This window comes from Mustela lutreola, chromosome 1 (assembly GCF_030435805.1).
Source record: "Mustela lutreola isolate mMusLut2 chromosome 1, mMusLut2.pri, whole genome shotgun sequence".
NCBI classification, from domain to species: domain Eukaryota; kingdom Metazoa; phylum Chordata; class Mammalia; order Carnivora; family Mustelidae; genus Mustela; species Mustela lutreola.
This window is the reverse complement of record NC_081290.1, coordinates 63782783-63799647: the sequence shown is the minus strand read 5'-3', so window position 1 is coordinate 63799647 and position 16865 is coordinate 63782783. Positions and strand designations below refer to the sequence as shown.

General features: G+C 52.1%; 1 protein-coding gene across 4 annotated transcripts in view; it reads right to left on the bottom strand.

Moving 5' to 3' along the window:
* Positions 1–16865, bottom strand: part of EVC (EvC ciliary complex subunit 1) — a 62498-nt gene that overhangs the window by 19616 nt on the left and 26017 nt on the right. For all 4 annotated transcript variants that reach the window (XR_009351558.1, XM_059165566.1, XM_059165551.1 and 1 more), the window contains 5 exons: positions 15303–15461; positions 10970–11186; positions 8221–8369; positions 6744–6842; positions 3868–4080 (listed from right to left, as the gene is read on the bottom strand). Coding sequence is in view for 3 of the 4 variants with exons in the window: in XM_059165566.1 (XP_059021549.1) it covers positions 3868–4080; positions 6744–6842; positions 8221–8369; positions 10970–11186; positions 15303–15461 (837 nt within the window). In the remaining variant the exon portion in view is untranslated. The remainder of the gene's footprint in view (positions 1–3867; positions 4081–6743; positions 6843–8220; positions 8370–10969; positions 11187–15302; positions 15462–16865) is intronic.

The window sequence follows — 16865 nt, the reverse complement described above, 5'->3', positions numbered from 1 at the left end:
ACCCACCGCCATATGCCCTGTGAAAAGTGCAGACTCCCGGGTGCCTGGGTGGCTCAGTGGGTTAAGCCTCTGCCTTCGGCTCAGGTCATGATCCCAGGGTCCTGGGATCGAGCCCTGCATCGGGCTCTCTGCTCAGCAGGGAGCCTGCTTCCCTTAAAAAAAAAAAAGAAAAAAAGTGCAGACTCCCCTAGGGCAGTCCACTACTCTCCCACTGAGTCTGTTTCTCCCACCACTCAGTAGCTGAAAACAACACAAACTGCAGCTTATGGTTCTGCAGGTCAGAAGTCCAAAATGAGGCTCAAGGGGCTAAATCTGAGTTGTCAGCAGGCTTACTTGCTTTCTGGAAGCTCTGGGGCAAACTCCACCTCCCTGCCATTTCCAGCTGCTGAAGACCGTCTGTATTCCTGGGCAAGTAGTCCCTCCCTCCATCTTCAGTCCAGTGATAGCTGGCTGGGCTTTCTTCCTCCAACCACATCACTCTGACTTTCCTGCATCTCCCTTTCACTTATACAGGACCCTGGTGATTCTATTGGTTCACCTGGATAGTCCAGGAGACTCTCCCCCATCTCAAGATCCTGAACTTAACCACATACATAAAGTCCCTTGTGCCACATGAGGTCCTATGTTCATAGCCACTAAGAATTAGGACGGGGACACCTTTGGGAGTACCCAGCACAGTGGACTGGGGAAAAGCCCAGAAAGCAACATTAGGACAGATTACATTTTGAGAACCACCATTCTACAACCTGTTCCAACTGGGTAATGGGTAATGGACAGATTCCATAATATTTAATAATATTTGTGTTCCCTGAGTAACAGGACACGAAATTGCTACGGCCCTTTGGGTAGAAGACAATGTGGGAAAAGATTTGTACAATCCGGGTGTGTGTTTCATTTTCCATGAAGTTTTGTTGGTGCTTTTCTTCTCAGACTAAATATTCATCTGAATCATAGAAAGCGCATTGCTTATTTTTATCATCAAGGAGGAAATCTGGTAAGTGAGGATGCACGTGCATCTCTAAATATTTTGTGGCAATTTAAGGCAATTAAACAGCCAATCAGTAAATTAATTATGACATATACACATTGAGAAAACGGTCCTGGGTCATACTTATTCAATCAGTTGATGAAGCCATTAACCACACTGCTTGCTTCTTGCATGCAGAACTCTTGAAACCCTCCTGCAAAAGCCACAGAAAATTCACAGGCACATGTATACTCACTAAGTAAATAAATAGGAAGTAAAAACCAGAAACTATGCATTGTCTAATATTTGTTTATAATAACTCAAGGGCTGCAGATGCATTATGGCTATTGATCTAATAATTTATCAGAAATGAAGTTCTGGATTTTTTTTCAATATCAGTATCATTAAATGAGAGAAAAGCTTTGTGAAAGGTCTTACCTTGCAACCCTGTTAGGTATTTTAATACTAATTTTTATTTTTATTTTTAAAAAGATTTTATTTATTTATTTACTTGTTTGTTTATTTTTAAGATTTTATTTATTTATTTGACAGGCAAAGATCACAAGTAGGCAGAAGAGACAGGCATCGAGAGAGGAGGAAGCAGGCTCCCCGCTGAGCAGAGAACCCGATGCGGGGATCGATCCCAGGACCCTGAGATTATGACCTGAGCTGAAGGCAGAGGCTTTAACCCACTGAGCCACCCAGGCACCCCAAGATTTTATTTATTTATTCAACACAGAGAGACACAGTGAGAGAGGGAACACAAGCAGGGGAAGTGGGAGAGGGAGAAGCAGGCTTCCCCCTGAGTGGAAATCCTGATGTGGGGCTTGATCCCAGGACCCTGGGATCATGATCTGAGCCAAAGGCAGACACATAATGACTGAGGCACCCAGATGCCCCCTGATCCTTACTTTTAACTCAGGAGCAGAGATTCTGAGACATTTAGCAAGTTTTGCAAAATGCCAGGGATGAATGGGGTCAGGGGAATTCAGGTAAACGGCCCGTGCCAACCAGCCCATGGTCAGGGCTATGCTGGCTCAAATCCACATATCCAGCTTACAAGGTTAGGGTCCCATCTGTAAACTACCGCTGCCTCTCAAAGGACCTCTCTCCTGTTTGGGGGGCCTTCATCAGAGGCACATTAGACTCGCATGGCCAGCCTATCCTCCATCCTCCCCAGAGACTGTAAATTCAGTGGTCTGGGCCCAGGACTGGTGTGAACCCAATGGATTCAGCTTCAACTCCATCCCTTGGAAGAATAGTAAGGTGACCCTGTGATAATTTCCAAAGCTGCATCATTGTTGTTGGTAATGCAGCCACATTTCCTGAGCCCTCACTGTGTCCCAGCCTCTGGACTTTGAATAAGGGAATGAGGAACGGAAAGCAGAGTTGCTATCCTCTAGGAACTTAGAGCCAATAGCAGGAGACAGAAAGATTGAGAGGAACACACGAGGCAGCTGTTGGAGAACTAAACGGAATTAGCAGGAGGTCTAACAAGAAGCCAGGCCCTCTGCGGCCCCATGGCTGTGAGCGGCCCTGTGCAGGTACAATGCCCTCAACTCCTTACTAGGTACCTTGGACAGCTCCTGCTTGTTGCTTTGGAAGACTTCTCCCTTTCAGGAGGCCAGTGCGCTTCGGTAGGAATTGGACCCCATGGTCATGAGGCAGGAATTGTTTCTTATAACAAGCTTCCAAGGGGTGGGCAGTCCAGGGCTGGGACAGTGGCATCCTGAGCCCATCCACCTGTGTCCTCCTGCTGCATCCTGGCTCTAAGTCAATGGAAGGCTGGCACGCCCCAGGCCTCTTGCACATGCTCTGGGCAGGAAGAATAGGGAATGCCAAAGAAGGGGATTTCTCCTAGCAACACTCAGCTCTTGTATTAGAAGGGAATCTCTTTGCAGGGACCATACTTTGCCTCATCAGCCAGGACTGTGTCACCTGGTCACTGCTAGGTACTGGGCTAATAAACACGTTCTTATTACAGCCTGTGGTGTGCAGGAAGCAGGAAAGGATGGAAATGCAGGTGCTTTAGTACGGTCCCATTTGGAAATTCCTCCTTTATTTTACAAGTCTTAATTTTTTAAAATAAAAACCAATGTATATTAGTTTCCTATTGCTGCCATAACACATGACTACAAGTTCTGTGACTTAAAACAATGCAAATTCATGATCTTACAGTTCTGGAGGTCAGAAGTCTGACATGGGTCTTACTGGGCTAAAATCAGGTGCTGAATGACCTGTGATCCTTCTGGATGCCCCAGGGTGGGGGTAGTCTGCACCTGCCTGTTCCTGCTTCTGGAGGAACCTGCCTGCCTTGGCTTGGGGCCATACCACACTGTCCTCTGCTCAAGTCATCACTTCTTCTCTCTGATCCTCCTCCTTCCCTTTTAGGAGGACCCTGTGATTACACAGGGGCCCCCTGGGTATGCCAGGACATCTCTCCATTTCAATATCCTTAATACACTCACTTGGACAAGGTCTCTTCTGCCTTGTTAGTGACTAATCACAGATTCTGAGTATTAGGATGTGGTCATCTCTGGGGACCATTATTCTATCTACTGCATGGATCCCCAGTTTTAATGAGGAAACAGGTTTTCACTGGAAAGCAGGAGCTCCCTGTGAGCACCTCCCCACCAGTCCACTCCCCCAGGAGCTACCTTCTCTTGTTGACTTCTGCCCTCCGAAAGCACAGGCATCACTGTCCTTTCTCGATGGACCAGTCAGAGGCATTATCTACTGACTTCCCATCCTCTACTCTCTTCTCTGCCCACCTTGGTTGTGAAGGGTTAGCAGGGCTCAGCATTGGTTAAGTGTCCAGCACAGGCACTGATGAAATTTCTCATTATTCTTCCTAAGTGTAAAAACCACAGACCCCAGCCCCAGTTGGCCAAAATGCCCACCTGCTTGTCTTGCTCCAGGAGATCTTGGAAGAGTTCCCACTGCTGCTTCCGGAAGCGATCTGACTGCCCCAGCTGCCGAGCTGTGTTCTCCTGGACCTCCTGCCTCAAGTACTCGCACTCTGCCCGGGAGAGGCCCATCACGCCTGGCAGCGTCTCGAGGAAAAGGAGGTCCACAAACTTCTGGAAAGTTTCCATGGTGCCGCGGTACAGCTCCTGAAGCCAAGAGCATGTGATGGAGTTACAAGTCATGTTCTTGCTCTGGGCAGGGCTGTGGGCTTTCCACAAAGCACAGAGGAAACCCAGCAAAGGCAGCTCTCCAATCACACACACACAGACACACACACACACACACACACACAGGAGGGCAGGGGGAGGGGTAGAAGGAGAGGGAAAAGCAGACTCTCTGCTGAGTGTGGAGCCCAATGCAGGTCTTGATCCCAGGACTCCAGGATCATGACCTGAGCAGAAGGCAGACGCCTAACCAACTGACAACCTGGTTATCTCCTTTAGAAGCATCTACCCAGATGCACAGAATCACAAGCACACCTTCAACCTGCACCACACACCTTCACATGCGTGGTATTTCCAAGCATCTCCTAAGATACAGACTCCAGCAGGAGTAACCTCTCCACACCTGACCACCCCTCCCAATGTTAGAAAAAAAGGGAGTCTTTACCTTCATGGCTTAGGCCCTCCCAGGCCTGGCAACCAGCCCCAGGCCCAGGAAAACCAAATACAAAACATCCCAAGGACATTGCTAGAGGGACAAGACCATGGTCACTTTAGAGTCACCACAAGCCTTTATTGAAATTGATATATTTGCTGCCACCCACTGAGACTGGCCCAGTGCTTCTGCACCCCATGCTCATTCCTCCAGCAGCAACACCTGATGGGCATTTTGGCCTTGCTTTGTGGAGGAGGAAAGTGGGTTCAGTTGACCAAGATCTTAACTCGAACCCTGGCTTAGGAGAGAGAGCTTCAGCCTGCTGGAAAATGTCCCCTACTAGGGGTGGGCTCAGGTGGGCTCGGGGCCCACAGGACAGGGAATCAAGGGCACCTGCCCCACAAGTATGAGCCCACTAGACCAACCCCATTTCCTCCATAACAGTAGTTCTCAAACTTGGCTGTGCATCAGAATGTAGTTAAGATAGAGAAACTGAGGCACAAGTTAGATAAGCTGGTCCTGAGCCCAGAACTGGCTGATGGTCTGGCTGGGATTGGATGGAGCCCAGGCACCTGACTCCAGAGCCAGGATGTCCCTGCCCTACCACAAGGTCCACACTGAGCAGCATGTGGTCTTCTTATGGGGATGTCCATCATTCCCCCCTAATTCAGGATGGCCTCATCTTAACTAATTATATTTTCAAGGACCCTTCCTCCAAGTAAGGTCACATTCTGAGGTTCCAGGAGAATAAGACATTTTGGGGGCTACTGTTATGAATGGAATTGTGCCCCCCAAATTCAAATACTGAAGCCCTAAGCTCCAATGTGACAGTATCTGGAGATAGGGCCTTCAAAGAGATGGCTGAGGGTAAGTGAAGTCATAGGGTGCGGTCTTAAGCCAATAGGGCTTTGTCCTAGTAAGAGAAAGACCCCAGAGCTCTTTCTCTCTATGAGTACATGGGAAAGGCCAGGTCAGAACACAGCAAGGAGGTGGCCATCTAGTACCCACGAAGAGGGTCCTCATCAGAACCCAACCCTGCCCACTACTTGACCTTGGACTTCTGGTCTCCAAAACAGAGACACTAAATGTCTGCTGTTTAAGCCCCTGTCTAGGGTGCTTTGTTACAGTGGCTGAGCTGACCGATACAGACACCCTTCACCAGTATAGCTGCCAGGATGCTGACAGTTTGTATTTCCCACCTTTAGATGTTTTCCTGGGCCTGGGATGCACACTGACAGCTCATCCACAAGGCCTGTCTCCCACTTTGAAGCTTGGCTCAGGCATTACTTCCTGCAGACAGCTGTCTTTGACCCGGCCTTAACCCCTGGCATCGCTCATGCCTCTTCTCTGTACCCGTGAACAGGGATGTTGTAACGGGAGCCAACTGGGATCAGGCACGTCCCAGATGCCAGCTGCTGCCTAAGGACTTCACGCCCATTCGGTGCCCACATCGCCCCTGTGAAGGCCTATCATTGTCCCCATTTCACAGACACGGAAACTGGGAACTGCTATGGCCCACTCAAATCTGGAGGCCACATAGTGAGGAAGGGGAAGAGCCAGAAAGCAGACCCAGGATCTCTGAGTCTGGAGCGGACCCCGCATGCGCTTCCCATCGCTGCAGCACTTGTCAATTTCCTTCGTGCTGAGATGTCTGCGTTTCTGCTTTCCAGGAGCTCTGGGGTTGCCCGAGGCAAGGGCTCTGTGTCTTGGTCATCATCCCCTGCGAGGAGGCCCCTGTCACTTTGGAGGGGATGGGTGGTCTCTCCTGATCCCTCAGTCAGTCCTCAGGCCAGCATGGAGCCCCCGTCCCTGTTCTGGAGTTGCATAAGGTTGCCCAGGGAGAAAGAGGTGCTGCTGTTCCTTCAACCCAGGCTCCCTGTTCTGGGGTCAGCTCCCAGCCCTCCATCCTCAACACTGCACTGCCTGCGGACTCCCACAAAAGCCAGCCTCCTTTCCATTCCTGGGAGAACGTTTGGTGCATTTGGAGGTCAGAATCCTGAACACCCCAGAAATGGAAGGTGTCTCCAATAGGACCCTGGTGTGTGAGGCAGAGAAGGACCCACAGAGGTCGTGTGGCTTGTCTACTGCCCAGCCAGAGGGCCAGAGTGGGACCTGAGCCTGTATCTTTGGGGTCCGACCCACAAGGAGATGGATTCCCACACATGTGCAGATCTGGAGGGTTCTCTGCAGATCCCACTGTGAGGCCACGTACCTGGCAGAGCACAGCCACGGCCTCAGTAGTTCTGACGTCCTCCTCTTCCTCCAGGGAACTCTGGGTCAACCTCTGCCTCTCCAGAACCGCGTGAAAAGCCTGTGAATAAAACAGGAGCTGAATCTTGTGGGAAAATGCCCATTTTTTTTCCTAGAAAAATTCCCCCAAAGGGCCACTTTCATAGCTGGAGGATGTCGTCCCTGATTTATATACAAGGAAACCGAAGCATGGGGATATTGCGTGGCTGCAAATTGCAAACCTGATCCTGGCCACAAGCCACCCAGACATCATTCTGTGACTGAGTTGCTGGGGACCATCACCCAGGCCCTGGGAGATCACCCAGCAGAGCACACCACCTAGCAGGGGCAAAGCACATAGGCTGTGAGAAGTCAGTGTGGTCAGCCCTGACCACGTGGCTGAATCCAGCTTCAAGGAGCCCAAAGAATGGGCTCCTCAGATCATGCCTTGGATAGGATCAGAGGGACAGACTCCTCTTAGGGACGTCCCCTGGGGAAAACGCCCCTAGTTCATTACTTATTCGTTCACTCATTCATTCATTCTTTTATTAATCTGTTCCACCCTCTTTCCTTTATCCAAGTCTGCTGAGCACCAGTGCACGCCTGGCCTGCGCTGAGGTGCTGGGCAGAGCCGACCTGGACCCCCCCCCCACCCCCCTGCACTCAGGATTGTGCAATGCGATGGCCAGAAGTCTCTGAGCACACAGAGCAGCATAATCCTACAGCCTTACTTAGCTGCATCTTCTCCAGGACAGAAACAGCCCCCCATTCTACCTCGTAACCTGGGAAGAGGCTCCTTGAGGGGATGGGGTCTCTTCTCCTGGTTTCTCATTGGGGAGCTGCTGTGGCCACCAAGCTGGCCCCAGGGAGGTCCTATGCCTGAGCTCTGGGTGGGGCCTGGATTCAGTGACCCTCCCTCCATACCCCCAGCAGAGGTGAGACAAGGTGCAGCTCACACCAATGCAGAGGCCCAAATAGTTGGGCCATGGCTGCCCCTCACTTTGTCTCCCAAGTTGTTAGGACAACCTGTGAGGTAGGTGTCAGGACTCCCATTGGGAAGATGAGGAAGCTGAGGGCTGGGGGGTGGGGAGCAACACGTCCGAGATCACTCGGCTCCTTGGCAGCGAAGTCAGGATTTCAACCCATTTCCAGGCGCCAGTGCCTGAATGCTTGACCACTGTGCTGTATGGACAAGCAGGCGCCCCAGACCCTACCCATTAGCAGGGAAATACAGGGGCAAAGCACACCCCCCCCCAATCATCCTAGCCTGATGACCTCAAGGAGGGTGTCCTCTTGTTTCTTGTTCAGCAAGCCTCCTTGTCCCTGTCCTTGTCAAGACAAGGGCATGCTCTTGTCCGGTCACCTCCCTGGTTCTGCCATGGAGCCTCCCATTCACGGATGTCCCTTCCTCTGGGCTGGCTGTGCCCATGGATGTGAGGGTGAGTTGGGAGCAGGGTTACCTGGAGGAACTCTCCCGGGGCCGTGGTCAGCTGAGCCTCAGCCAGGAAGCTCCTTTCTTCCTCTTCTTGGGCCAGTGTGAGCTTGGCCATCTCCTCTGCTTGGCGAGCCATTGACGCCTTAACCAGGCCTTTGCCTCGCTGGGCAAAATCTGAAATTAAAGTCAGCCACAGGACATTGCATATTACTCCCCAGGCAAGACCTTCACGGTCTCCTGCCTTTGCTCAGGATGAGAAACATGGCTTTATCTTTCAGGTAGAGGTGCTTCTGAAAGGCCAGTGTTAGGCGCCCCTGACCATTCAAAGCCCATAGCCCCACGTTATTTGAAGGAACCCCCACTCCCTCCGCGGGCCCAGTGCTCAGAACACCACAAGGGGCTACATTTTGTGGTTGTGCAGGGTGACCGGCCAACCTGACCAGGAGATGAAGAAGAGGTATTTTTGTGGGGAAAAAGGTGGAAAGCGTAGGTCACAGGGGGGAAGGACAGGCACAAGGAGAGGACAGAGGAGCCTGGGATCACAGGACGACCTCGAACTCTCAGACTGCAGTTGAGATTTAAAAACCACGAGGATAAGTTATTAAATCAGCAGGAGATGCAAGGAGGGGGGAGCCCAAGGGCAAGCCCCTCTGCCTGGTGCGGAAGGTGAAGGTTGGCAGAGAGGCGGGGTCTGAGCCAAATCTTCACCCTCCCGCAGGTCACTGGGCTGGCAGAACAGTGCTGGGGGCTGGGCTCAGTCGGCTCCTGGTGAAGTTCAGAGAAGGGCAGGGGAGAATCAGTGTCCTGCCGGATGAGGGACAGGGTGGTGGGATGAGAAGGATGAGGGCTGATGGGCCGTGTAGGAGGACCCCAGAGAGGGCTTCTGGAAGAGGAGACAAAAAGTGAGGCTGGTCCTTCTCCTTTGGGTTTTTAGGGAGATGTGGAATGTAGAAGCAAGAGAAGTCAATGAGGGCCAGGCCCCCATGGGTCTGCAGTTCTGGGCGATGATTGTTTCAGCATTTCATACATGTGTGCGCATGCACACACACACACACACACGCACACGCACACTCTCACATGAGCATGCACGTACGATCCACACTTGTAAGACAAGCCCACTTCCTTGGGTTTTGTCTAAGAATGTTTAGCCTCTGGTACCAAAGAGTGCAACCAGGTGTCCAGGGAGACCAGAGTCCTCCCTCTGCCCAGGGTCCTCCCTCCACTCTGCGACTGTCTCGCCTCCCCTGTCCTGTCCAAGTTCAACAGAGTTTGATCACTGGGGGCTGTACTGGCCTCCTGTCCCTGTCACCCTGTGCTGCTGGGACCTCTTCCCACTGGGAGAGCCCAGGTCCCTGTGTGCAATGACCCCCAAGGCCTGATGTGCTTCGTTCTACACGGTCCGGACTCCAGCCAACAGCAGGCTTCCACATGGTCACAGAAGCCGTGATGCTGAGGGACACAAAGACCTCATGGAAGGGCCTGAGGTCCCAGCTCTAAGTGCCTGCCCTCTGACTCCATCTCTGAAAGACAGCAGGCAGGCATGGCGGAGGGGACACCAGCCACTGCAGATAGAAGACCGGGCCACTGACTGCGACGAAAACCTCACACCATGGACTGAATTCCATTCCCCCTAAATTTTAACACAAAACCCCTAACCCCTATGGTACTGCATATAAAGGGTAAATGAGTTCGTGAGACTGGGGTCCTAGTCCACTAAGCCTGGTACCTTAGAAAAAGAGGAAGAGGTCCAAGGAAGGCCTTCTCTGCCATGTGGGGACACAGAGAGAAGGTGGCCAGTTGCCAGCAGGACACGGTTTCTCACTGGGACCTGACTGGTCTGGCCCCCTGCTCTTGGACTTCACTGCCTTCAGAACAGGGGAAAAGAAAGGTCTGATGTGTAAGCCCCCCAATCTGTGCTATCCTGATACTGTGGCCCGAGCTGACCAAGACCCCTGGAGAACCCCTGGTCCTACAGTGTCCACACCGGCGTGGGCGTCAGAGTCCGCTGGGGAAACTGTGAAGCGCATGGTCTCCGTGCCCTGGACAGTCCTGATGGGGACCGAGAGAGGCCCCACTTTTGTGTGGCCAGTCCTGGCCCCGGGGAGGATGTGCAGCCTTGAACCCAGGACTGCAGGACAGTGATGCACTCTCCTCCCCGGAGGCCTGGGGCAACTGATGCTGGTGGCAGAGGGGGTACCAGCCTTGCAGCCAGAAGTTCCTTTTTTCTAATGATGGGACCTGGACTAAGCTTCGGATGCCCTCAGTATCTTGAGGCCTGACTTGCCCACCTCCCAGGGTCCACCCCAGGAGCTGGGGGATGGGCATGGGAAACAGCCACATTGGGTTCCCTCTCCTGCCCCACAGGCTCAGCCACTGCCCATCCTCGCTTGCGCTGCTGAGCAGGCCCTGGGACTCATGTCGAGCCACTGGCTGTGGCTTAGTGGCACATGTCTGGGCATTTTCCGGGTGTTGCCACCCTCCTTTGCCTTCTGCATGGTCCAGGGGCTTCTGTGAAAGGAACTCTGGGGACTCTGTCAGCCTGGTCACTGATGGCTAATTGCAGCAGGCAATCCCCGCCCCTAGGGGCAGCCTTATGGGGAAGGCAAGCAAGACTCAGAGCAATTAAGGTCTCCAAGGGCCGGAAGGGGATCACAGCTTGTGCTGGTCTCCTGAAGGTCTCCTGAAACTTCTGAGCTGTCCTCCAGGCCCAGCTCCTCTCCCCAACCCTGGCACAGGAGGGCTGTGCACCCTAGAACCAGCCGGGGCTCACTCACCCCTGCTGAAACGCTCCGCCTCCCCCCAGAAGGCCTTGTGCTGCTGGGTGAGCAGCTCCTCCTTTTGCCTCCCGGAGAGCTTCCCCTCGATGGTCAGCAGCTCCAGGCCGTGGGAGAGGGCGGCCAGTCGGCATTTGGTCTCCTCCTGGATTTGGAGTTTCAGAGACTCGATCATCTTTGCCATGTGCGCCCGGCACATGGTTCTCTCCAGGGTGTCCTGGGAAAAGAAACCCTTGGGTCAGTGCCCCGCCCTGCAACAAGAGTCCGCCAAGGACAAAGGGCTCCATCCTGGCACCCCCATGCCCTGTGAGCCTCCCCAGTCTGCTTCTTGGCTGCGGACGGAATCATGAGGCTGACGCGGAGTAATAGACGTAAAGCCCTTGGTACAGAGTGAGAGCTCCTCAGGGGGCCGCACTTCTGGGGAGGGGTTCAGTGCACGTATGTGACCAGAGAGGGACCTTTCTTATGGCCATCCCTCCCTGTCACTGGGACCTTTGGCCTCCACAGCCCTGGAAGAGAAAGGCAAAGACACAACAAAGGTCATAGGGTTCCTGGGCTTTGGGGCCTCAGAGAGCCTGGGACACAGGGTTTGAAGAGATTTTTGAAGGTGACACTGACTTGAGGAGTGGTTCCCTCGAGGTCAGACTTGAGAACAGTCCCCCACTCCCCTTCCCGGTCCCATCATGGCATCATGACTCAGGACAGGACTCATGGAAAAGACCCCTTCCTAGGGTAGGAAATGCTGGCCAGAGGCAGATGGGACTCTGTGGGTCTGGAAGGCTCAGAGGGCAGCTGCTCACCCTGCAGAATGACCGTGAGGACCGTGGAAGCAGGGGGCCGCTGCTGTGTGCAGGAGGCCCATGTCCCAGGGCGAGGATGCCTCTCCCAGCCGGACATGGACCCAGCAGACTCCTGAGTCTGCCTCAGCCCTGTCTCGTCCTCCACACCTGCAATCCTGCCTCTTCCCACCGGGCCCAGGCACAGCGGGCTCAGGCCCTGCTCACATCTGTCCTGCCATCCTAGCCTCTCATCTGCCCCCCATCCCCTGTGCTCTGCCCCCTGCACGGTGCCCAGCACACATGGCTCTCATCTCTGCCAGGCCCCTGCATGCTCTGGGCCTTCCACCTGGGGCACACTCTCCGTTCCTCTCACTCCTCTGCCTGCTAGTCCTACTCATCCTGGCCAGCCTGGACTGTGGGCTGTGGGGTGCCTTCCCTGTCCATCCTGCCCTGCCCCAGTGGGCCCCTCCTCCACAGTCCCCTGCTCCGTGTGTTTCTGTTTTTAAGGAGCTAATCACACGGGATAGTCCTAGGTTGGACTGAGCTGAGATTCACTGGTCTGTGTTCTCACAGTGTGTGACCAGAACAAGGACAAGATGGCCCAATTACAGGAAAGAATGCTGAGGTTTATTCTGGAAGGCCCCATAACTAGCCCAAGGACAGTGTCTTTTTTGTTTTGTTTTGGACAGTGTCTTTTTGAACCTTTTGTGATTAGGCGCGCCTGACAGCAGTGAGCAGGCCCATGACCACTAGGGGGCGCAAGAGGATAAGCACTGGGTGGCCCCGCGCCTGGTGGGAAGGCTCTGCTCTGGGAGGGACCCAGACAGGGGACACTGGGGAGCAGGGCAACCGAAACCCCCAGGAGCCACCTCTGAGGTAGCACGATGAGGCCTCCCAGCTCAGTACCAACAGCACAAGTCCGGGTTTATATTCGAAGGAAGACAGGAATGGAGAGAGGTGAGCATGGACAGAGGGACATCAGATGGGAGGCGAAGAGCCCCTCCTCGCTCTCAGGGCCCCCGGGGCCAGAACTGGGCTCCACCCGTCAGAGCTGCAGACCTTGGGTACAGTGTCCTTCTTGGACACGAACATACAGAGCTACAGTGAACATTAAGTTAAAACAACAACCAGAACATAGTAAGCGATCAGGAACACAAGCGTCAGTCATAATTATCTACAAGCCCCTGGCATGGCCCTTGACCTGGCTTTTTGTTAGACATCCGAGGAGAGTGATTCTTACAACCTCTGGGGCTCTTTCCAGAGCCCTATTAGTTTGATTCTGATATTTAGTGATGTCATGTGAACATACAGGTCCAACTTCCCAGACTAGATAGCTCAGACGCTGACCCAAGAACTTAACATCCTTCTTCTGGAATTGATCAGCCACGTAACATGAGATCCACAAGCTGTATTTTGGGGGGATACACAGGGTGTGGACAGAGCACCTTTCTTCTGTGCAAACACAGATTCCAGCCCTTTGCAGGCAATCCCATAAGGATTTGTTATCTGGTTTGCCGGCAGCCCTGCGGCCCACAGGGTCTAATCACTAATACTCCGACAACGTCCCATGGGCCTGGCTCTGTTCCAAAGGCCTTGCATATCATCCACTCTCTAATGTTCTGAGAACAGGTGCTCTTCCGATCTCCACTTACAGATGATGAAAAGGAGTCACAGAGAGGTTAGTAATCTGCCCCAAGTTCATCCAGCTAACAAGCAGCAAGACTGTGGTATGAACTCGGGTTTCTAGCTCAAGTCTGTAATACTGTTTCCTGTAACAGAACATGGCCCACAAGTAGGTACTCATCAAATGCTGGCTAAGAGAAGGGTGTATTGATAACCTGGAAAATTCTTTCCCTTCTTTCTATTTGGAAGTTACTGGCTAATACTCGGGCCAAAGTCAGCTAAGGAGACATTTTTTTCCCTGAATCAATATCCTGCTGACCGAATAATAAACAAAAAGAAAAAAAGAAGGAAAAATAGTCTTTCTCTTTTGATAAGCAGTAATATCAGAAGCCTTATCAAGTTAAAATCCAATTCACAGGGGTTTGTATGACAAATCCGGAAGCTTGTTGCCAGGGCTCAGCGATGTCATTAAACAGCCTGGGAATCCTAGGTGGGTCACTTAGCTGGATCCCTCCTCATTGGGAAGAAAACATCTGCCATGCCTACCTTCTAGCAGTGCCGGGGAGGGAAAGGAGATTATATGCATACATGAGGAGCAAAAACATCACTTTCTCAAACAGCTGTTTCACCTGGAGAGTTTGTTTAAATGCATATCCTGAGACTGGCCCGAGGTGGGAGTCAGGGTGCCTGCATTTCTAAAAAACCCTTGGGGGTTGTTGGGGCCTCTGGTCTGTGGACCACACTCTGCTGGTTGTGGACCAATGCAGGGCTTGTCCCGTGAGACAGCAGGGCAAGGCCAAGACCATAGCTGAGAAACCTCACGGTGACCAGGGCGTTATGGGTCCCTGAGCACTTCCCCAAGGCCCACCTGCAAAAACTCCTGGGACCTCTTTAATAAATAGAGTAATTGAAACTCAACGGGGTTAACTAAGTGGTTCAAGATCACACAGCCTCAAGTGGCTAAGCCTAGGTTTAAAGTCAAGTTTGTGGATTCCTCTTTACAATATACTATACTTGGATTGCGTCTCCAAGTATGTATCAGAATTGTTTGCGGAGCTTAAGACCAGCAACACCAGCGCTTCACTGTAGACCAATCAGATTGGATCTCTGGGCATGAGGTCTGGGCAGAGGCATTTTTTGAAATCTCCTCGGGTGATTAATGGAGCCGTTGGAAGAGCAAAAAAGCTTGATCCACACAAGTGGGCATCAACTATGACTACTCACTGTGGTCACCTAGATCTCTAAAAACCCCAGACTCATTAAGTCAGAGTCTCTGGGGGTGGGCCCCATCTGGCATCCCACCATCAATACTTTTAAAGCTCCCCAGATAATCTCAGTGTGCAGCCAGGACTGAGATCTAGTGCTCTCTGCTTCCACAATACAAAGCTAGCTGGAATCTCCACTTAACGAATGGGAGGGTGGATGTGTAGATGGATGGATGGGAAAATGGGTGGATGGATGGATGGAAAGAAAGATGGATGGACAGATGGGTGAATGGATGGATGGATAGATGAATGAATGGCTAGATGGATGGATGGGTGGACAGATGGATGGATGAATGGATGGAAAGATAGATGGATGAATGGATGGATGGATAGATAGATGGAAAGGTAGATGGATGGATGGATGAAGGATGGAAAGATGGAAGAATGATGGACAGATAGATGAATGGTTGGATGGATAGATGAATTAATGGGTAGAGTGATGGATGATGGAAGATGGATGGATGAATGAAGGGAAAGATAGATGGATAGATGGATGAATGGATGGATTAATGGAGGATGGATGGATTCACTGTTATTCTCTGGGCTCTACACCCCCATCTACAATTTAAATGAGTTTGACTTGATCTCTATGGCGCATCAAGCTTGTGGATTCCACATCCCCAGTGTGGGTGTCTTCAGGTTCCCTCCCCTACCCCTTCAGCATACCAGAGTCTGCAAATCCTGAGAATTACGCAATAACCCTTCGGCTGCAATCATTCTTTCTGTGAGCGTCATCATGAGCTGTCGGGCTTTGGAGCTCGAACACTTAAATTGGTCCATAAGAAAGTGCTGGATGTTTTCCATCTGTTTCCAGAAAGCTTCCATCTGTGAAATGAGAATGAAAAGCAAGAGGTGGGTGTAGAAAACTTATTTAAGAAAGTTATCAAACCAGACTGTTCATGCTTGAGAATTACAATTCATTCCTTATCACACACTGAGATTCTAAACACTTCTGCAATTGGGAGCAAGTTTATCTCGGCAATAATCGAGTTCTATAGAGAGGTTACTCCTTGGTGTATTGTAGGTGCCAGTCAGTTTCAAGGTGGCTTTTCAGCAAACACCGATGCTCTGCTGATAAGGAAGGCAGGCACAATGAGATCGCCCAGCGTAAACAGCTTAAAGACTCTTAAACAGGCCATGATTGCTGCCTGGGGAGTGTGTGAAATTCACCAGTGTGCTCCTGGAAGCTTCCATATCTCCAAAAGGGATTAACCATGTTCTGGAAATAAAAGTACGAAGGGCATTTACATTTCACTTATTGCCCTAACAGTACAAAAGAGCAAAAGACGGCACTGACCATGAAAACCCTTCTTTGAAACCGTTTTCCTCTCCCCCCTTCTCATCAGAAGGAGAGGTGCTAATCACCGAGTGGCTGAGAATGTCGGGGCTCAAGCAGCCTCCCAGAGCTCTAAGAACCGGGATACCAGCAGTCATAACCCACTCCCTTTATGGCACGCAGGGTGGCATGTAGGTGCCAGGCTCTAGGCCTCATGCATTTTGGGGGTCCAGGTAAAATGTCTACTGGCTGGCTGTTGGAATGGTTTCAGAAAGTTGGGTCACTGGTCAAAGGTCACAGAGCTGGGAGGCAGGGGCAGAGGTGGTACAGGCCCACGGAACTCCTGGAGTGGTGGTTTTTCTCCACCGTGGCTCAGCCTCTCTGACTCTGAATTCATCTGGGCACCTCTTGCTGCACAGGTCATAGGAGGGGTCGGGGCTGAGCAGCACCAGAAGCCTGCCCTGACCTTGGGGCACCGAAGGAAAGGCGGAGATGAATGCAACCCAAGCACCGAGCCTCCCTGACCAACCACCTCCAGGAAGCAGCGCACAGCAGAGAGGAAGCCCACACTGGGGTGGGCAGGCCCCATGTGCCCCCAGGAAACTACTATGTGTCCCAGCCATCACACCTCTGGCCTCCCTCCCGCTCCCAGCACCCCACTGGATAGGCTCTTTCCAGACTATTCTAAAAGGACCTGACTATCACCTGCGACACCCCGCCCACCTCCAAACAGAGTTGGATGTCCAGCCAGCACGGCTGCTTCTCCTCCAGCCCCAGAGATCCAGGATACCCACCCTATTTTTAGAAACTCTTGATTCCCTTGGCATCTGTAACGGGATTTTCTCCTGGTCCCTCAGGGTCCATATTCTGCCTTCCTGTCTCAATTCTCCTTGTCTTCTCTTCCTTAAATGCCTGGTAGGATCCCAGACTGGGCACCAGGCACCCCTCCCTAC